The following is a 23,495-nucleotide window of genomic DNA, read 5'->3' on the forward strand; positions in this document are numbered from 1 at the left end:
CCAGTTTTGTATTTTCCCGAGGGTAACAGGAGAAATTCGACCCCACAATTTGTTGTCCAATTTGTCCTGAGTGCGCTGATACCCCATATGTGGGGGGGAACCACTGTTTGGGCGCATGGGAGGGCTCGGAAGGGAAGGAGCTCCATTTGGAATGAGGACTTAGATGGAATGGTCTGCAGGTGTCACATTGCATTTGCAGAGCCCCTAATGTACCTAAACAGTAGAAACCTCCCACAAGTGACACCATTTTGGAAACTAGACCCCCTAAGGAACTCATCTAGATGTGTTGTGATAGCTTTGAACCCCCAAGTGTTTCACTACAGTTTGTAACGCAGAGCCGTGAAAATTAAAAAAAAAAATCTTTCCCCCCAAAATTATTTTTTAGCCCCCAGTTTTGTATTTTCCCGAGGGTAAGAGGAGAAATTCGACCCCAAAAGTTGTTGTCCAATTTGTCCTGAGTACGCTGATACCCCGTATGTTGGGGGAAACCACCGTTTGAGCGCATGGCAGAGCTTGGAAGGGAAGGAGCGCCATTTGGAATGCAGACTTAGATGGAATGGTCTGCAGACGTCACATTGCGTTTGCAGAACCCCTAATGTACCTAAACAGTAGAAACCCCCCACAAGTGACCCCATATTGGAAACTAGACCCCCCAGGGAACTAATCTAGATGTGTTGTGAGAACTTTGAACCCCCAAGTGTTTCACTACAGTTTATAACGCAGAGCCGTGAAAATAAAAAATCTTTTTTTTTCCCACAAAAAATATGTTTTAGCCCCGAGTTTTGTATTTTCCCAAGGGTAACAGGAGAAATTGGACCCCAAAAGTTGTTGTCCTATTTGTCCTGAGTACGCTGATACCCCATATGTTGGGGTAAACCCCTGTTTGGGCACACGGGAGAGCTCGGAAGGGAAGAAGCACTGTTTTACTTTTTCAACGCAGAATTGGCTGGAATTGAGATCGGACGCCATGTCGCGTTTGGAGAGCCCCTGATGTGCCTAAACAGTGGAAACCCCCCAATTATAACTGAAACCCTAATCCAAACACACCCCTAACCCTAATCCCAACAGTAACCCTAACCACACCTCTAACCCTGACACACCCCTAACCCTAATCCCAACCCTATTCCCAACCGTAAATGTAATCTAAACCCTAACTGTAACTTTAGCCCCAACCCAAACTGTAGCCCTAGCCCTAACCCTAGCCCTAACCCTAATCCTAACCCTAGCCCTAACCCTAGCCCTAACCCTAACCCTAACCCTAGCCCTAACCCTAGCCCTAACCCTAACCCTAACCCTAGCCCTAACCCTAACCCTAACCCTAACCCTAGCCCTAACCCTAACCCTAGCCCTAACCCTAGCCCTAACCCTAGCCCTATCCCTAACTCTAACCCTAGCCCTAATGGGAAAATGGAAATAAATACATTTTTTAAATTTTTCCCTAACTAAGGGGGTGATGAAGGGGGGTTTGATTTACTTTTATAGCGGGTTTTTTAGCGGATTTTTATGATTGGCAGCCGTCACACACTGAAAGACGCTTTTTATTGCAAAAAATATTTTTTGCGTTACCACATTTTGAGAGCTATAATTTTTCTATATTTTGGTCCACAGAGTCATGTGAGGTCTTGTTTTTTGCGGGACGAGTTGATGTTTTTATTGGTAACATTTTCGGGCACGTGACATTTTTTAATCGCTTTTTATTCCGATTTTTGTGAGGCAGAATGACCAAAAACCAGCTATTCATGAATTTCTTTTGGGGGAGGCGTTTATACCGTTCCGCGTTTGGTAAAATTGATGAAGCAGTTTTATTCTTCGGGTCAGTACGATTACAGCGATACCTCATTTATATCATTTTTTTATGTTTTGGCGCTTTTATACGATAAAAACTATTTTATAGAAAAAATAATTATTTTTGCATCACTTTATTCTCAGGACTATAACTTTTTTATTTTTTTGCTGATGATGCTGTATCGCGGCTCGTTTTTTGCGGGACAAGATGACGCTTTCAGCGGTACCATGGTTAGTTATATCTGTCTTTTTGATCGCGTGTTATTCCACTTTTTGTTCGGCGGTATGATAATAAAGCGTTGTTTTTTGGCTCGTTTTTTTTTTTTTTTTCTTACAGTGTTTACTGAAGGGGTTAACTAGTGGGCCAGTTTTATAGGTCGGGCCGTTACGGACGCGGCGATACTAAATATGTGTACTTTTATTGTTTTTTTTTATTTAGATAAAGAAATGTATTTATGGGAATAATATTTTTTTTTTTTTTTCATTAGTTTGGAATATTTTTTTTTATTTTTTTTACACATTTGAAATTTTTTTTTTTTACTTTTTTACTTTGTCCCAGGGGGGGACATCACAGATCAGTGATCTGACAGTTTGCACAGCACTCTGTCAGATCACTGATCTGATAGGAGTGCAGGCTGCTTCACAGTGCCTGCTCTGAGCAGGCTCTGTGAAGCCACCTCCCTCCCTGCAGGACCCGGATCCGCGGCCATCTTGGATCCGGGGCTGGAGGGAGCAGGGAGGGAGGTGAGACCCTCGCAGCAACGCGATCACATCGCGTTGCTGCGGGGGGCTCAGGGAAGCCCGCAGGGAGCCCCCTCCCTGCGCGGTGCTTCCCTGTACCGCCGGCACATCGCGATCATCTTTGATCGCGGTGTGCCGGGGGTTAATGTGCCGGGGGCGGTCCGTGACCGCTCCTGGCACATAGTGCCGGATGTCAGCTGCGATAAACAGCTGACACCCGGCCGCGATCGGCGGCGCTCCCCCCGTGAGCGCTGCCGATCGCATATGACGTACTATTGCGTCCTTGGGAAGTAAAGCCCACCCCACATGGACGCAATAGTACGTCTAATGGCAGAAAGGGGTTAAAATTCAAAGCCAAAAAAATTGAACCAGAGCAGATATTGGTTGGTATTAGTGCATTGAGCAGTTGTGTGTTCACACTGCGGCCATTTAACATACAGAACCGAAGATAACAAAATGAGCAAATACCCAGTAGTAAGTAAACAAATTGTACATATCTACTATATAAAGCTGAATGTGTGTGTGTGTGTGTATGTCCGGGATTGGCATCTGCACCGTCGCAGCTACAGCCACAAAATTTTGCACAGTCACACGTCTGGACCCCGAGAGCATCATAGGCTACGTTGTGAGGTGAAATTTTAACCTCGCGCGTTCCAATTCACCAAACAATTTTGCCCCTATCTACATAATGGGGAAAAAAGTGAAAGGAAAAGTGTTGGAAGCGTCACAGCTACAGCAACAAAATTTTGCACAGTCACACGTCTGGACCCCGAGAGCGTCATAGGCTATGTTGTGAGGTGAAATTTTAACCCCACGCTTTCCAATTCACCAAACTATTTTGCCCCTATCTACATAATGGGGAAAAAAGTGAAAGGAAAAGTGTTGGAGGCGTCGCAGCTACAGAAACAAAATTTTGCACAGTCACACGTCTGGACCCTGAGAGCGTCATAGGCTATGTTGTGAGGTGAAATTTTAACTCCGCGCTTTCCAATTCACCAAACTATTTTTCCCCTATCTACATAATGGGGAAAAGTGAAAGGAAAAGTGTTGGAGGCAAATTGACAGCTGCCAGATGTGAACAAGTGGGACTTAAAGAGTGAGAGCGATGGCGCCAAAGAGTATATACCGTACAGTTGCTAAGGTAGGACCCCGACATGGGATACTCACCACACGGGGATATGAACACACACACAAAATGCGCCACACACTACCACCTGCTTGAACACATATACCACCCTCAGCACACATTTCACCACACATACGCCAACCTCGCCACATAAAAGTCGAAACACAAAAGTCGCCGCTCAAAACTCACCACGCGCAAAACTCTCCACATGCAAAAAATAGGCTCACGCAAAACTCGCCACAAGTACAAAACTCACCTCATGGAAAACTCGCCACACGCAAAACTTGCACACGCGGAAAAATTGCCATATGCACAAAATTTGCAACACATGCAAAAGTTGCCTCACACAAAACTTGCACATACTCAAAAGGCACCAGACATAAAACTCACCACGCGCAAAACTCGCCATGCGCAAAACTTGCTGCACACAACTTGCTACACTAACCTGTCACATGCAACTCGACACACAAAAAGTTGCTACACGCATGTTGCCACACAAAACTCATCTCACAAAAGTCGCTACATGCATGTCGCCACACACAACTCAACATACACAACTTGACAAATGAAACTCGCCCTAAAACACACACAAGTCTGGTATTAGCCTTCAAAAATAAAATTCTGATTAATAAGCAGACAAACTACAAGAGCAACAAATGTACCATATAGGAAATACGGCAGCTGTCAGTCACATGACCTGTCTATTATGTGTATGTGTGAGCTAATATATACTGCCAGGGGGAGGGCTTCCTGTTGGCTGGGGATTTATCAGGCTGCCAATTTATCTTACAAATACTGAGGTAAAAATACTGAGCAAATAACGTGTTAACGAGGTCTAATACAGGAGATCACACAGGTATATACTATATACAGGGGAGATGACACACAGATATATACTATATACAGGAGAGATGACACAGGTATATACTATATAAAGGAGGAGATGACATACAGGTATATACTATATACAGGAGGAGATGACACAGGTATATACTATATACAGGAGCAGATTACCTACAGGTATATACTATATACAGGAGGAGATGACATACAGGTATATGCTATATATAGATGACATACAGGTATATACTATATACAGGAGGAGATGACACACAGATATATACTATATACAGGGGAGATGACACACAGGTATATACTATATACAGGGGAGATGACACACAGATATATACTATATACAGGAGAGATGACACACAGGTATATACTATATAAAGGAGGAGATGACATAAAGGTACATACTATATACAGGAGGAGATGACATACAGGTATATACTATATACAGGAGATGACACACAGGTATATACTATATACAGGAGCAGATTACCTACAGGTATATACTATATACAGGAGGAGATGACATACAGGTATATACTATATATAGAAGATGACATACAGGTATATACTATATACAGGAGGAGATGACACACAGGTATATACTATATACAGGGGAGATGACACACAGGTATATACTATATACAGGAGCAGATTACCTACAAGTATATACTATATACAGGAGGAGATGACATACAGGTATATGCTATATATAGAAGATGACATACAGGTATATACTATATACAGGGGAGATGACACAGGTATATACTATATACAGGGGAGATGACACACAGGTATATACTATATATAGAAGGAGATGACATACAGGTATATACTATATATAGGAGGAGATGACATACAGGTACATACTATATACAGGAGGAGATGACATACAGGTATATACTATATACAGGAGGAGATGACACACAGGTATATACTATATACAGGAGCAGATTACCTACAGGTATATACTATATACAGGAGGAGATGACATACAGGTATATGCTATATATAGAAGATGACATACAGGTATATACTATATACAGGAGATGACACACAGGTATATACTATATACAGGGGAGATGACACACAGGTATATACTATATACAGGAGCAGATTACCTACAGGTATATACTATATACAGGAGGAGATGACATACAGGTATATGCTATATATAGAAGATGACATACAGGTATATACTATATACAGGGGAGATGACACAGGTATATACTATATACAGGGGAGATGACACACAGGTATATACTATATATAGAAGGAGATGACATACAGGTATATACTATATATAGGAGATGACATACAGGTATATACTATATATAGGAGATGACATACAGGTATATACTATATACAGTGGAGATGACACAGCAGGAATATACTATATACAGGGGAGATGACATACAGGTATATACAGGAGATGACATACAGGTGTATACTATATATAAGGGAGATGACAAACATGTATATGCTGAGGTGAAAATGAGAGGTGTGAGGTGAAAATGAAAAGGTGTGAGTGCAAAATGAGAGGAGTGAGGGAAAATAGTGTAGTGATCGGAAAATGACAGATGTGAGGTCGAAATGACAAGTGTTAGGCGGGAATGAGAGGAGTGAGAGAGAAAATGAGAGGTGTGTGGGAGAAAATGAGAGATGAGGGGGAAAATTAAAGATGTGATTGGGAAAATGAGAGGCGTAATGGGAAAATAAGAGAAGTGAGGTGCTATAACTAACCACAGATATTTACTATGCCCAGGCAACGCCGGGCTCTTCAGCTAGTAAATAATATAGGGGACTTGGTTAACATTGTTTTGATAAAAAAAGTAAAAGCCATCCCACCACGACAGGTTGTGCCCCAATGAGGACGGTACCCAACTCTTGTAGTTCAATTCAGTGTGTCAGCAGACGTAAAGAAGTGGAGGGAAGATTAGGGTCTGGGTACAAACTGTTCAGACACCGGTCTGTGGAAATCTATGTCAAAATGAACAGACCCCCCAAAAAAGGGGGAGCCATGCCTCATTTGTATAAAAAATGAAATCAACAATATTGAGCCAGACATATTAGTATAAGTTGGTTTTGGATCCCCTTTTTAGGGCTGTTTAATTTGTTTATACAGATTTCCACACGCAGGTGTCTGAACAATCTGGACCCAGGTCCTACCTGCTCTTATCTAATTTTTAAAGTCTACTGACACATAGTGAGGTGAACTACAATAGCCAAGTACCACCCCGATTGGGTACACCTTGTCGTGGTGGGATGGCCTTTGTTTTTTAATCAAATCAATGTTAATTACGGTAAGTCCCCCATGTTATTTACATGTACTAATATTACTTATATGCTTACTACAGGGTATTTGATCATTTTGTTTTTATCTTCAGTTTTGATTGTCAAAATTTGACAGATTTACCAAATAGGAAACTAAAACTGTCTTGTCTAAAGATGCAATTATACTGCGCAAATGTAGTCAACAAGTGTACCTAGAATTCATGATGTTTGAAGGCAAAACGGCGGTCACCCCAAATATTGATTTGATTTAGATTTTTTTGTTCATTCACTTTGCATTTTGCTGATCGTTTATTTTTAACACTTATTCTTGACAGCTTTTTCTTTGCAGCATTTTTTCCACACCTACCTGAAACTTAATATACACGTGTATAGTTTTCAGCACGGAGGATAATTGCCAGAGGAAACGGTTTCCTAGAGTCACACAAATATTCATAGCGTTAATTTGCTTTATGATGGTCTTAGATGTCCATTACCAGTCAACATGTGGAACTTCAAGGAATGGACTCCTATTTCTAGCAAAGTCTTCTTAAAGGAAATGTAACTTCAGAAAATACCATTAAAATCACATTTATATTCCAAATCTTAACATTCCTATGGTGATTATCCTCGGAATTAAGCCTTTTCACACTTGAGCTGACAATGAGCAGACACAGTTTCAGAAAACAATCTATCAGCTTTGCTATACAGATTGGGCAACAAGCGGCAGAGTCATCTCATTACTAGAGGTGGAGTACAGTCATTTAAAACACAGGCCTATCAGTCTCAGGGATGGTTAAAAAAAAAAAAAACTTTAAAGAACAAAAACTAACTGTATCTGTACATGGGTGGTCACAAAAATAAGCATGAATTCATAGGATTCCCACTGAAATAAAGAAAACTGGGCTAACAAGCCAGATGACGTGTTAGAAATGAAGTGACAATCTCTGTGCAGAGTAGTCCAATCAGTAAACTGACTGTGGGGGTCTTAAACAACTTGCCACCAATTACATTTTTTGTCTGGTCACAAAGCCAGTAACAGATCTGTAGACTTATGGCCGCTATGCCTCTGATGAGGATCACATAGAGTTACAACCATCTAGGATCACATCGGTGTGGGATCTCGTTCACACACCTAGTATTACATAGTCCCCACATGGATAAAGCACATTGTCTGTATACGTCAAAGCACCAATTGGAATCTCATGTAGGTAAATAGTCCAGAAAAAGGTTTTTAATCATTTTATTTGTCTTAAAATATTATTTTATTCAAGTAAATACACAAGTCAACAATCTATATATACATATAAAAAAAGATCAAATCTCGCTCTTGAGCTACAGAACACTAAGATTACAATGAAGATTACACATTCATGTATGTTATATATATTTCCTTAGTAACCAGCGCTCCATAAAACAAGGGGAGCAGTTACAATCAGTGCGTACTTACTAAATACCGCCACATATTCGTCATCTTATGCCAACTCACGGGAAATGTTATTAATGATTTTGATCCATGTGGTTCTATCTGCAAGCAGCAATTGTCCTGGATGTGCACCGCTGTGTATGCGGCAACGAGGCGATGGAGGCAGCACGCTCTTGTGCTATGTGATTACACAGTCCACTTTATTCTCCATCTAATACCTAGTATTTGTTATCAAGTTGTATTCATAGGGGACACACAGCCCTTTCTAGGTTTGCTTTACTTCGTAGCAGGTTGCTACAATTCACTCCGTCAACCCTATTAAGATAAATATTTTTATATCCACCTTTTAATATCAGGATTTTAAATAAAAAAAGGTTATGCTAATGCCACAAAATTGGAGGTCAGAGCTCCAATTCACTGACACAAGGTCCCAAATCCCCTGATAAGACAAGAGGTCCTTTGCTAATTATAATGGTGCACGTCCTCATTGTTTTACTATTGCCACCACTAGAGGGAGCTACAGAGAAGGCTATATATATATATATATATATATATATATATATATATATATATATATATATATATATATATATATATATATTATATATTATACAAAGCCAATGAAGGCTTCCAGCTATTTGGATATCAAACTTCACCAATATATTACTACAGCCTAAAAGGTTCAAGGTGCATTAAAAAAATTGCATCCAAGCAAAAACACCCGATATTACCATGACTAAAGGTAACTGTGTCCAAAACGCGTCAGTTTTTTGCCATGATGCAATATTTTTAATCTACCTGGAACCTTTTAAGCCGACAACCACGTCTCCTTCCTCATGTCTGGCTCCCTTAAAATAAAAACACCTATACTCACATCCTGAGCCGTCACCGTTCCAGTGGTATCAGCAATTGCATTCCCGGGACTCGTGTGCGGTTGTCGTGAGACGTGAGCCCTGCGCCAAACCAGCACTGGTGTCACTGTCCCTGCCTGCAGACATATTGAACATCAACAGGAAGCCAGGACTGCAACTGTTCTCTGACCTCAGTCAAAGGTGGAGACAGTGACGCCAGCGCTGATTGGGTACAGTGCTCACGTGTCATGGGAGGCAGGGCTGTGGAATCAGGAGTCCATTTTGGTAAAGTCGTATCAACTCTGACTCCTAAGATATGTAATACACTGGGTACAGTAGTACAATGCAGGATGTGCTGTAAATATTTTCATAATAATTTGGGAAAGTTATGAAATGTCCTATAAATGTCTGTTCTGTTCCTGATCTAAGGATCTCGGCTTTTAGTGATGAATCTGTGCTGCACTTTATGTACATGCTCAGTAGTGACCGGTGCTGTGGGGTCGGAATGGAGATGAAACTGTGCTGCACTTTATGTACATGCTCAGTAGTGACCAGTGCTGTGGAGTTGTAGATGAGATGAATCTGTGCTGCATGTTATGTACATGCTCCGTAGTGACCAGTGCTGTGGAGTCGTAGATGAGATGAATCTGTGCTGCACTTTATATACATGCTCAGTAGTGACCAGTGCTGTGGGGTCATAGTGGAGATGAATCTGTGCTGCACGTTATGTACATGCTCAGTAGTGACCAGTGCTGTGGGGTCGTAGTGGAGATGAATCTGTACTGCACTTTATGTACATGCTCAGTAGTGACCAGTGCTGTGGAGTCGTAGTTAGGGAAATTGAGGAGTTGGTGGCCTGGCTTACCAACTCCACAGCCCTGATGGAAGGAGAGTATAGGTGTCTTATTTTACGGAGCCAAACATGAGGAATGAGAAGTGGTTTTCCAAGTAGTGGACAAGCACTTTAAGGGTATGTGCGCATGTTGTGGATTCTCTGTGGATCCGCAGTGTTTTTTGAGGTGCAGAAACGCTGCAGATCCGCAATTGATTTACAGTACAATGTAAATCAATGAGAAAAAAAAATTGATGTGCACACTTTGCGGAAAATCCGCTGCGGTTTAAAAGAAGTAGCATGTCACTTTTTTGTGAACCTGCAGCGTTTTTGTACCCACTCCATTATAGAAAACCGAAGGGGTAAAAATGCAGCAAATCCGCAAGAAAACCGCAGCAAAAAACGCTGCGGAAACGCACAAATACGTGACAAATCCACAGGTGCGTTTTCTGCCAGGAGAGGCAGAATCCGCACCAGAAATTCCTAAGCCTAATCTGCAACGTGTGCACATAGCCTAAATGGCATTTACCTGCAGATTAACCCTATATTTTCAAGTAAAATTGCTTCTAGACATGACGGGTTCCCTTTTAGGCAAAAGTCTAACATGACAATATACAGTGAAGGAAATAATTATTTGATCCCTTGCTGATTTTGTAAGTTTGCCCACTGACAAAGACACGAACAATCTATAATTTTAATGGTAAGTTAATTTTAACATTGAGAGAGAATATCAAAAATAAAATCTAGAATATCACACTGTATAAATTATATAAATTTGTATTTTGCAGTGAGAAAAAAGTATTTGATCCCTCTGACAAACAAGACTTGGTGGCAAAACCCTTGTTGGCAAGCACAGTAGTCAGACTTTTTTGCAGTTGATTATGAGGTTTGCGGACATGTCAGGAGGAATTTTGGTGCAATCCTCTTTGCAGATCATCTCTAAGTCATTAAGAATTTTAGGCTGTTGCTTGGCAACTCAGAGCTTTAACTCCCTCCATAAGTTTTCTATGGAATTAAGGTCTGGAGACTGGCTTGGCCACTCCATGACCTTAATGTGCTTCTTTGTGACCAACTCCTTTGTTGCCTTGGCTGTATGTTTTGGGTCATTGTCTTGCTGGAAGACCCAGCCATGACCCATTTTTAACCCCTTCATGACCTTGGGATTTTCCGTTTTTCAGTGATCGTTTTTCGCTCCCCTTCTTCCCAGAGCCATAACTTTCTATTTTTCCATCAATATGGCCATGTGAGGGCTTATTTTGCGGGGTGAGTTGTACTTTTGAACGACATCATTTGTTTTACCATGTCATGTACTAGAAAACGGGGAAAAAATTCCAAGTGGGGTGAAATTGCAAAAAAAAGTGCAATCCCACACTTGTTTTTTGATTGGCATTTTTGCTAGGTTCACTAAATGCTAAAACTGACCTGATATTATGATTCTCCAGATCATTACGAGCTCATAGACACCAAACATGTCTAGGTACTCTTATCTAAGTGGTGAAAAAAAAATTCCAAACTTTGCTAATAAAAAAAATTGCGCCATTTTCCGATACCCGTAGCGTCTCTATTTTTCGTGATCTGGGGTCAGTTGAGGGCTTATTTTTTGCGTGCTGAGCTGACGTTTTTATTAATACCACTTTTGTGCAGATACGTTCTTTTGATCGCCCGTTATTGCATTTTAATGCAATGTCGTGGCAACCAAAAAATTGTAATTCTGGCGTTTCAAATTTTTTGATTGATAGATCGGGCGATTCTGAACACAGCGATACCAAGTATGTGTAGGATTGATTTTTTTTTTTTTATTGCTTTATTTTGAATGGGGCGAAAGGGGGTGATTTCAACTTTTATATATTTTTTAATTTTTTTTACATTTTCTTTTTAAACTTTTGCCATGCTTCAATAGACTCCATGGGAGGCTAGAAGCTGGCACAACTCGATCGGCTCTGCTACGTAGCAGCGATCACCAGATCGCTGCTATGTAGCTGAATTGCAGGCCTGCTATGAGCGCCGACCACAGGGTGGCGCACACAGCAGACCGGCATCAGTAACCATAGAGGTCTCAGGGACCTCTATGGTTACTATGCAGAAGCATCGCTGACCCCCGATCATGTGATGGGGGTCTGCGATGCGCTCATTTCCGACCCGATGGCCTGAAGCGCCGGTTAAATGCCGCTGTCTGCATTTGACAACGGCATTTAACTAGTTAATAGCGGCGGGTGAATCGCGATTTCAACCGCCGCTATTGCGGGCACGTCAGCTGTTCAAAACAGCTGACATGTCCCGGCTTTGATGCGGGCTCACCGCTGGAGCCCACATCAAAGCGGGGGTTCTGACCTCGGACGTACTATCCCGTCCGAGGTCAGAAAGGGGTTAATGTCCGGGCGGAGGAAAGGAGGTTGTCATTCAGGATTTTACGGTACATGGCTCCATCTATTCTCCCATTGATGCGGTGAAGTAGTCCTGTGCCATTATGAGAGAAACACCCCATAAAACAATGTCTCCACCTCCGTGCTTGACAGTGGGGACAGTGTTCTTTAGGTCACAGGCAGCATTTCTCTTTCTCCAAACACGGTGAGTTGAGTTAATGCCAAAGACCTCAATTGTTGTCTCATCTGACCACAGCACCTTCTCCCAATCACTCACAGAATCATCCAGGTCTTCATTGGCAAATTTTAGATGGGCCTGCACATGTGCCTTCTTGAGCAGGGGAACCTTGTGGGGACTGCAGGATTTTAAACCTTTTCGGCGTAATGTGTTACCAATGGTTTTCTTGGTGACTGTGGTCCCAGCTGCCTTGAGATCATTAACAAGTTCCCCCCGTGTAGTTTTAGGCTGATCTCTCACCTTCCTCATGATCAAGGATACCCCACGAGGTGAGATTTTACATGGTGCTCCAGATCGATGTCGACTGACAGTCATTTTGTATTTCTTCCATTTTCTTACAAGTGCACCAACAGTTGTATCCTTCCCACCCAGCGTCTTACTTATGGTTTTGTAGCCCATTCCAGCTTTGTGCAGAGGATAGAGTCTGACTGATTAATTGAGTCTGTGGACAGGAGGCTTTTATAAAGGGGACTATGTAAGACAGCTGTCTTAATGCAGGTAACAAGTTGATTAGGAGCGTCTAACTGGTCTGTGAGAGCCAGAACTCTTAAAGGTTAGTAGGGGATCAAATACTTATTTCGTACTGCAAAATGCAAATAAATGTATATAATTTATACAATGTGATTTTCTGTATTTTATTTTTGATATTCTCTCTCAATGTTAAAATTAACTTACCATTAAAATTATAGATTGTTCATGTCTTTGTCAGTGGGCAAACTTACAAAATCAGCAAGGGATCAAATAATTATTTCCCCCACTGTACCTACTCTAGTACCTGAAAAACATCAGCGCAATCTCTGATTTGTTTGCCAATCTAAACCGGCATAAAACAAATGGGAGATCTCTCAGCGATTCCACCGTTTGTTGTGTATAATCACTCACTACTAATCTTAGTGTTGCAAACATAAGACATTTGCAGAGATCAGAACTTCTGCATCTGATAATATATTGGGGAATGGTTATTTATTCAATTGCCTAATATATTAATGTAGGAGCAGCCTAACTTTACGTTCCACTCCATCACTACCTCCTTGGATTTCCTTTCTTACACTTTTTGGGTTTACACACCGTATTATCTACAGATTGAATAACAAATAACGCTTTCACTTGAAGGAATATGCTTTCTATGACAAGGAGCAATATTTCAGAAACTGAATTCAGATGGCTGAGGAATGAATGCCCATTCTTTTTTAATAAATATTTCTAGATGTAAAATTAGAGAGAGAATTTTAACATCTATTTAAAAAATACAGTAAAAAAATAGAGACTAGAGAACAAAAGCAAATATTAATGATGTGGTGAAACGGCTCGGATCTCCATGTGTTGATCAAGAAACTTTCTGCCCCGATTCCTCCAGATCATGGCACCGTATGCACCACAAGGTAGTAGCGGTGTATCCACTGGTAAATATACAACACACTAAAGTGCACAGCCAGAAAGTGAGGCCAGTGATTTCCTTCTGGGACCAAGAAGAATATCCAGGCACTCCTTAATGGCACTGCTGGCCATCTATAGAGCCATGAGTAGAGATCATGGAGAAGGTAAGGGCCAGGAACAGTAGGGGTATTACCAGTACCAGGTGATGGACCCACTGGCAGCACCATTATCCTCTACACAGTTTCATATTACACGATTGCATATTTCTTCATAAAGATAGGTGCCCAGAGTGCTACGATTTAGTGGAGTCAGGTAGGACGAAACCATAGGATGTCCACGTGACAAACGGTCACTAGTGAAGTTTAAAAGGGTATTGCCCAAGTTTGGACGTTATCCCCGATCCTTGGTACAGGGGCTAATTTCTTGATCGCTGGGGTCCGAACGTTGGGACCCCCACCAATCCCAAGAAGCATGTGTATGGAGAGGTGGTCAATCATGTGCATTTCAGCGCCATTCATTCTTATGGGAGTGCCGAAGATCAGCTGACCGCAGCACTTGGCCATCTCCGGAGGTCCATTGCACGAGCTCTTCAGATAACTTCCAAATTTGGGACATCACCTACAAGGGATGCTGATAACTAAACTACTTTTTCGACTTTAGTCTGGACATTCATTTCAAGTACAGATATAACGTCCTAATTATAAAAGTAATATGATGGTAACAGTCCAAGGCTAGCCTCAGTGTACGATATCCCCCAGGGGCAAGGTACAATGTTGTGCTACTCTGACATCTTCCATCATGGAGTGTTAGGCATTTTTGTAGCTTTTTTTCTGCTGTCAAAACCTTCAATCTTGGCATTAAAAATGCTGCATATAAAACGCAATCAATAGCTACGTTTTTCAGGAGGATTACATGTGTGATTTGTCCTATGTACACGTCAAAGTTTCTTTTATTCATCAAAAACGCTGCAAAAGTGAAGCACAAGCATTATGCTTCTTTATTTGCACTTTCACTCCTTTCTATGGGTTAAAAAAACGCTAAAAGAATTGACATATTGAAGACTTTCAAAAACGAAGCAGTGCTTAAATTAAGACAGAAAAAATTTAAAAAAAATCTGAGTTCAAGAGATCTCCGAAATCTCATAGCTTTTGCTGGATTGTAAAATACAAATTTTCTGCAGCAAAAACGCCTTTTGTGAATATCACATTTTTCAGCAAATAATAATTGCTACTCTTTGAATAACAAGGCTGTGTTCACACGTCAGCGTCATTTTTTATTTCTGTTCTTTTGATCCTTATTTGAGAGCATAAAAGTAAAAAATGTTTAGTTACAGAACCCATGCAAATGGGTTTTTATTTTTCCTAAAATGTTTTAGTTTGTATCCATTTTGATCACTGTCCATTTTTTCAACGGATAAGACAAATGAACCTGGCATGTACAACTTTTACATCCAATCGGAAAAAAAAATAAATAGAAAAATAAATGGATAAAAGAGGGAACGGAGAAGGGATCATAATGAATGGTCATCCCTTATGTCATCTGCACAGCGGATCTGTTTTTTTTTTCCAGCACTGAGAATATGCCCAGGGCAATAGATGGATCTGTTCAAAACTAACAAAAACAGATTCAAAACGGAAACAAAAAGTTTAGTCTCTTGAACGCTGGTTTCCACTTGCATCCATTTTTTTTTCAATTGGATTCATTATAAAACGGATCCCAACTGAACATGTGAGCAAAGCACAAGTTTTACAATTTTTTTTTATATGCCTTCTGGATCAATTCCTCATGATTTTCATGATCTCAGCTGGCAGGAACTCAATAGGATTATTGTTTACTTCCAATGCTGTTGTGATGGTCACGGTCATCAGAACAGTGTCTTATAACGGAGCTCCGCATCCTTCAGATGATGAGGACAGAAGGGATACAACTACCAAGTCCCACTTACATTTCTCGTTTCTGACAATGTACTCAATATTGAAGTATTATTCAAAAAAGTAAAAAAAATGAAAATGTTAGTAACTAGTGATGGGGGAGCTTGCTCGGGTAAGCGGTTATCTAAGCATTTTCGAGTGCCAACAGTGCCTTCAGCGGGCTAGAAAAATATGTCAGACAGCCGAGAGACATGCAGCCGCAGGGACTAACACAATTTGAGAACACCGAAGACTCTCGGTTCGCACTGAAGACTCTCGGTTCGCACCTGAGCATGGTCGCTCATCACTATTAGCATCTATAAAGCAAGCACAGAACATGTATGAACCCTGGCTATGACTAAGCAACCTACTCCAGGCCTGTCGTCATGTAGTGTGGAGCACTGTGGCTCTATTTTATATAGCAGCTTTTTAAATAAAAACTTAAACCTCCTCTACCCTCCCCCCCCCCCCCCCACCAAAAAAAAAAAAAATAAATCTTAGCCACTTCCAGTAAACTATCATTTTAAAAGGAGGTTTGATTTATCTGATGTGTATACAAATATGATGATGGAATGGCCTCAACGATTACAGGAGTGTAAAAGGGTTTCATTTACTTTTAAACATTTGCAAAAGAAAAAAAAAACTGAAAGGGAAATTTTTGTTCCTGAAGAAAAAGGAACTAAATAAAATAAGAATAAAGCAAACAAAAAAACTAAAAGCGATTTTTCATGCCAATGGAATGGAATAAAACAATGTGGTTTACTGAAGTGCGGCAGATGTACAAATAAATAAGGTAAGCTTTCCTCTGTCCGCACGCCGAGTGCGATAATGTTAGAGCCGCGGAGATGCTCTTGTAAACATGACTTATTATGCGAGGCATTTGCATTGCGGTGCGATCAGCACTCATTTACAATTTAGTCATGGAGCATGCACCCTGGAAAATGAAATGAAGCTTCTCGCGCGGCCTTCTCCTCTCCTCTTCCTCCATGAATTGCATGAATAGGAAATTCGTCGTCTCCTATAAGATTTCCAAGTCGACGTGTCGAACATCAGGATTGCGTTGCTGTAACAAAGCAGAGACGTAATTAATGACACAAGGAAACATTTGCATCCTGCCCGCATTACTCTGTCTTCTGCAATAGAAAAATGGGATCTGTTCTAGATATCTCCGATGAGAGATAATGGGGGAGAAATGCCCCCTGCTGCAGAAGAGCAGACGTGCTCCGCAACCTCAATCTGCTCGCATCATAAGTGAGGCTTAATGGCCACAATTAACACTGGAGAGTCCTCTTTCCCTGCTCCCGATTATGTGTAAGAAACAACTGAGCAGGTGCAGACAGCAGGCCTTAAGGTACCGTCACATTAAGCGACGCTGCAGCGATATAGACAACGATGCCGATCGCTGCAGCGTCACTGTTTCGTCGGTGTGTGGTCACTGGAGAGCTGTCACACAGACAGCTCTCCAGCGACCAACGATGCCGAAGTCCCCTGGTAACCAGGGTAAACATCGAGTTACTAAGCGCAGGGCCGCGCTTAGTAACCCGATGTTTACCATTGTAAATGTAAAAAAAACAAACACTACATACTTACATTCCGGTGTCTGTCCCCCGGCCTCAGCTTCCCTGCACTGTCTCAGCGCTGGCCGGCCTTAAAGCAGAGCGGTGATGTCACCGCTGTGCTTTACGGCCGGCGCTCACAGTCAGTGCGGGAAGCTGACGGCGAGGGGACAGACACCGGAATGTAAATATGTAGTGTTTTTTTTTTTTTTTTACATTTACACTGGTAACCAGGGTAAACATCGGGTTACTAAGCGCGGCCCTGCGCTTAGTAGCCCGATCTTTACCCTGGTTACCAGTGAAAACATCGCTGAATCGGCGTCACTCACGCCAATTCAGCGATGTCTGCGGGAGATCCAGCGATGAAATAAAGTTCTGGCCTTTCTGCTCCGACCAACTATGTCACAGCAGGATCCTGATCGCTGCTGCGTGTCAAACACAACGATATCGCTATCCAGGACGCTGCAACGTCACGGATCGCTAGCGATATCGTTAAGTCGCTCAGTGTGAAGGTACCTTTACTCCAGAGCTGTGCTCTCAGGTTGTCGCTATTGAGCAGCTCTGCTAGTGGGGGCCACATTTTCCTTAAACACCTACAGTCATAGCCAAAAGTGTTGGCACCCTTGTAATTGCTCCAGAAAATCAGGTATTGTAATTACACGTTTTGTTGGACACATGTTTATTTCCTTTCTGTGCATTGGAATAACACAAAGAAAACAGAGACAAAAAGGCAAATTGGACAGAATTCACACACAACACCAAAAATGTTCAGGAAAAAATTGTTGACACCCTCAGCTTAATATTTGGTTGCACACCCTTTTGGAATAAATAACTGCAATCAATCGCTTCCTCTCACCATCAACAAGCTTTTTACACATCTAAGCTGGAGTTTTGGACCACTCTTGTTTTGCAAACTTCTCCAAGTCTCTCATATTTGAAGGGCGCCTTCTCCCAATAACAATTTTAAGATCTCTCCACAAGTGTTCAATGGGATTTAGATCTGGACTCATTGCTGGCCACTTCAGAACTCTCTAGTGCTTTGTTTTCATCCATTTCTTGGTGGTTCTTGAAGTATGTTTGGGGTCCTTGTCCTGCTGGAAGACCCATGTCCTAGGACGCAAATCCAGCTTCCTAACACTGGGCACTACATTGCAACCCAAAATCCTATAATAATCTTCAGGTTTCATGAGGCCATTCACACAGTCAAGTCACCCAGTGCCAGAGGCAGCAAAACAGCCCTCAAACACCTTTGAACCTCCACCTTATTTAACTATTGGTACGGTGTTCTTTTCTTTGTAGGCCTCCCTTTTTCTATAAACAGTAGGAGCTCTTTACCAAAAAGCTCTATCTTGGTCTCATCTGTCTACAAGATGCTTTCCCAGAAGGATTGTGGCTTACCCAAGAACATTTTGCCACACTGCAGTCTAGCTTTCTAATGTGTCTGTGTCAGCAGTGGGGTCCTCCTGGGTCTGCTGCCATAGCATTTGATTCCATTCAAATGTCCATGGATAGTCAATGCTGACACTGATACACTCTCACCCTGCAGAACAGTTGGAATTTCTTTGAAACTTGATTGTGGCTGCTTATCCGCCATCCAGACTATCCGGCCTTGCAACCTTTCATCAATTTTTCTTCACGTCCAGGGAAATCAGCTACAGAGCCATGGGTTGTAAAATTCTTTATTATGTTGCACACTGTGGACAGAGGAACAATAAAATCTCTGGAGATGGATTTGTATCCTTGATATTGTTGACTTTTTTTCAACAATTTTGGTTCTCGAATCCTCAGATAGTTCTCTTCTGCTCTTTCTGTTCTTCATGCTTAGTGTTGCACACACAATGCAAAGATTGAGTCAACTTCTCTTTTATCTCGTTCAGGTGTGATTTTCATATTGCCCACTCCTGTTACTTGCCACAGGTGAGTTTGAACGAGCATACATGCTTGAAGCCAAGTGGTTTACCCACAATTTTGGAAAGGTGTCAACAATTTTGCCCAGCCCATTTTGGGGGTTTTGCGTGAAATTCTGTCCAATTTGCCATTTTTCCTCTGTTTTCTTTGTGTTGTTTCAATACACACATATGAAATAAACATGTGTATAAAAAAAAGTGTAATTGCAATAATTTTCTGGAAGAAATACTTCTATTTCTGGAACAGTTTCAAGGGTGCTAACTCTTTCGGTCATGACTGTACTGAGGTTTGCTTAACCCCTTCATGACCCAGCCTATTTTGACCTTAATGACCTGGCCGTTTTTTGCAATTCTGACCAGTGTCCCTTTATGAGGTAATAACTCAGGAACGCTTCAACGGATCCTAGCGGTTCTGAGATTGTTTTTTCGTGACATATTGGGCTTCATGTAAGTGGTAAATTTAGGTCAATAAATTCTGCGTTTATTTGTGATAAAAACAGAAATTTGGCGAAAATTTTGAAAATTTCGCAATTTTCACATTTTGAATTTTTATTCTGTTAAACCAGAGAGGTATGTGACACAAAATAGTTAATAAATAACATTTCCCACATGTCTACTTTACACCAGCACAATTTTGGAAACAAAATTTTTTTTTGCTAGGAAGTTATAAGAGTTAAAATTTGACCAGCGATTTCTCATTTTTACAACGAAATTTACAAAGCCATTTTTTTTAGGGACCACCTCACATTTGAAGTCAGTTTGAGGGGTCTATATGGCTGAAAATACCCAAAAGTGACACCATTCGAAAAAATGCACCCCTCAAGGTGCTCAAAACCACATTCAAGAAGTTTTTTAACCCTTCAGGTGCTTCACAGCAGCAGAAGCAACATGGAAGGAAAAAATGAACATTTAACTTTTTAGTCACAAAAATTATCTTTTAGCAACATTTTTTTTATTTTCCCAATGGTACAAGGAGAAACTGAACCACGAAAGTTGTTGTCCAATTTGTCCTGAGTACGCTGATAACTCATATGTGGGGGTAAACCACTGTTTGGGCGCACGGCAGGGCTTGGAAGGGAAGGAGCGCCATTTGACTTTTTGAATGAAAAATTGGCTCCACTCTTTAGCGGACACCATGTCACGTTTGGAGAGCCCCCGTGTGCCTAAAAATTGGAGCTCCCCCACACGTGACCCCATTTTGGAAACTAGACGCCCCAAGGAACTTATCTAGATGCATAGTGAGAACTTTGAACCCCCGGGGGCTTCACAAATTGATCCGTAAAAATGAAAAAGTACTTTTTTTTCACAAAAAAATTCTTTTAGCCTCAATTTTTTTCATTTTCACATGGGCAACAGGATAAAATGGATCCTAAAATTTGTTGGGCAATTTCTCATGAGTACACCGATACCTCACATGTGGGGGTAAACCACTGTTTGGGCACATGGTAAGGTTCGGAAGGGAAGGAGCGCCATTTGACTTTTTGAATGAAAAATTATCTCCATCGTTAGCGGACACCATGTCGTGTTTGGAGAGCCCCCGTGTGCCTAAACATTGGAGCTCCCCCACAAATGACCCCATTTTGGAAACTAGACCCCCCAAGGAACTTATCTAGATGCATATTGAGCACTTTAAACCCTCAGGTGCTTCACAAATTGATCTGTAAAAATGAAAAAGTACTTTTTTTTTCACAAAAAAATTCTTTTCGCCTCAGTTTTTCATTTTCACATGGGCAATAGGATAAAATGAATCCTAAAATTTGTTGGGCAATTTCTCCCGAGTACGCCGATACCTCATATGTGGGGGTAAACCACGGTTTGGGCACACGGCAGGGCTCGGAAGGGAAGGCGCGCCATTTGACTTTTTGAATGGAAAATTAGCTCCAATTGTTAGCGGACACCATGTCGCGTTTAGAGAGCCCCTGTGTGCCTATGCATTGGAGCTCCCCCACAAGTGACCCCATTTTGGAAACTAGACCCCCCAAGGAACTTATCTAGATGCATATTGAGCACTTTAAACCCCCAGGTGCTTCACAGAAGTTTATAATGCAGAGCCATGAAAATAAAAAATAATTTTTCTTTCCTCAAAAATGATTTTTAGCCTGGAATTTCCTATTTTGCCAAGGGTAATAGGAGAAATTGGACCGCAAATGTTGTTGTCCAGTTTGTCCTGAGTACGCTGATACCCCATATGTGGGGGTAAACCACTGTTTGGGCGCACGGCAGGGCTCGGAAGGGAAGGCACGCCAATTGGCTTTTTAAATGGAAAATTAGCTCCAATCATTAGCGGACACCATGTCACGTTTGGAGAGCCCCTGTGTGCCTAAACATTGGAGATCCCCCACATGACCCCATTTTGGAAACTAGACCCCCAAAGGAACTAATCTAGATGTGTGGTGAGGACTTTGAACTTCCAAGTGCTTCACAGAAGTTTATAACGCAGAGCCATGAAAATAAAATAAAAATTTTATTTTCTCTAAAATGATTTTTTAGCCTGCAATTTATTATTTTCCCAAGGGTAAAAGGAGAAATTTGACCCCAAAAGTTGTTGTACAGTTTCTCCTGAGTACGCTGATACCCCATATGTGGGGGTAAACCACAGTTTGGGCACATGTCGGGGCTCGGAAGTCAAGTAGTGACATTTTGAAATGCAGACTTTGATGGAATGCTCTGCGGGCGTTACGTTGCGTTTGCAGAGCCCCTGATGTGGCTAAACAGTAGAAACCCCCCACAAGTGACCCCATTTTAGAAACTAGACCCCGAAAGGAACTTATCTAGATGTGAGGTGAGCACTTTGAACCCCCAAGTGCTTCACAGAAGTTTATAACACAGAGCAGTGAAAATAATAAATACGTTTTCTTTCCTCAAAAATAATTTTTTAGCCCAGAATTTTTTATTTTCCCAAGGGTTACAGGAGAAATTGGACCCCAAAAGTTGTTGTCCAGTTTCTCCTGAGTACGCTGATACCCCATATGTGGGGGTAAACCACTGTTTGGGCACACGTCGGGGCTCAGAAGGGAAGTAGTGACTTTTGAAATGCAGACTTTGATGGAATGGTCTGCGGGCGTCACGTTGCGTTTGCAGAGCCCCTGGTGTGCCTAAACAGTAGAAACCCCCCACAAGTGACCCCATTTTGGAAACTAGACCCCCCAAGGAACTTATCTAGATATGTGGTGAGCACTTTGAACCCCCAAGTGCTTCACAGACGTTTACAACGCAGAGCCGTGAAAATAAAAAATCATTTTACTTTCCTCAAAAATGATGTTTTAGCAAGCAATTTTTTATTTTCTCAAGGGTAACAGGAGAAATTGGACCCCAGTAATTGTTGCCCAGTTTGTCCTGAGTACACTGATACCCCATATGTGGGGGTAAACCACTGTTTGGGCACACGTCGGGGCTCGGAAGGGAAGGAGCACCATTTGACTTTTTGAATAAAAGATTGGCTGGAATCAATGGTGGCGCCATGTTGCGTTTGGAGACCCCCTGATGTGCCTAAACAGTGGAAACCCCTCAATTCTAACGCCAACACACCCCTAACCCTTATCCCAACTGTAGCCGTAACCCTAACCACAACCCTAACCGCAACACACCCCTAACCACAACCCTAACCCCAACACACCCCTAACCCTAACCACAACCCTAATTCCAACCCAACCCTAACCCTAAGGCTATGTACCCACGTTGCGGATTCGTGTGAGATTTTTCCGCACCATTTTTGAAAAATCCGCGGGTAAAAGGCACTGCGTTTTACCTGCGGATTTACTGCGGATTTCACCTGCGGATTCCTATTGAGGAATAGGTGTAAAACGCTGCGGAATCCGCACAAAGAATTGACATGCTGCGGAAAATACAACGCAGCGTTTCCGTGCGGTATTTTCCGCACCATGGGCACATAGCCTAATTCTAAAGGTATGTGCACACGCTTCGGAAAACGCTGCGGATCCGCAGCAGTTTCCCATGAGTTTACATTTCAATGTAAACCTATGGGAAACAAAAATCGCTGTACACATGCTGCGGAAAAACTGCACGGAAACGCAGCGGTTTACATTCCGCAGCATGTCACTTCTTTCTGCGGATTCCACAGCGATTTTACAACTGCTCCAATAGAAAATCGCAGTTGTAAAACCGCAGTGAAATGCGCAGAAAAACCGCGGTAAATCTGCCATAAATCCGCAGCGGTTTAGCACTGCAGATTTATCAAATCCGCTGCGGAAAAATCCGCAGAGGACCAGAATACGTGTGCACATACCGAAACCCTAACCCTAA

General features: G+C 41.8%; 1 protein-coding gene across 1 annotated transcript in view; it reads right to left on the minus strand.

The window, feature by feature from the left end:
* Nucleotides 1-15,111: 15,111 nt before the first annotated feature.
* SLC30A9 (solute carrier family 30 member 9) overlaps nucleotides 15,112-23,495 on the minus strand; it is a 125,200-nt gene continuing 116,816 nt past the window's right edge. Inside the window, exon 18 of the mRNA XM_069744537.1 lies at nucleotides 15,112-16,832. Within this exon, the coding sequence (XP_069600638.1) occupies nucleotides 16,788-16,832 (45 nt within the window). The 3' untranslated portion in view covers nucleotides 15,112-16,787. The remainder of the gene's footprint in view (nucleotides 16,833-23,495) is intronic.

Source organism: Ranitomeya imitator, chromosome 1 (assembly GCF_032444005.1).
Source record: "Ranitomeya imitator isolate aRanImi1 chromosome 1, aRanImi1.pri, whole genome shotgun sequence".
Taxonomy (NCBI): domain Eukaryota; kingdom Metazoa; phylum Chordata; class Amphibia; order Anura; family Dendrobatidae; genus Ranitomeya; species Ranitomeya imitator.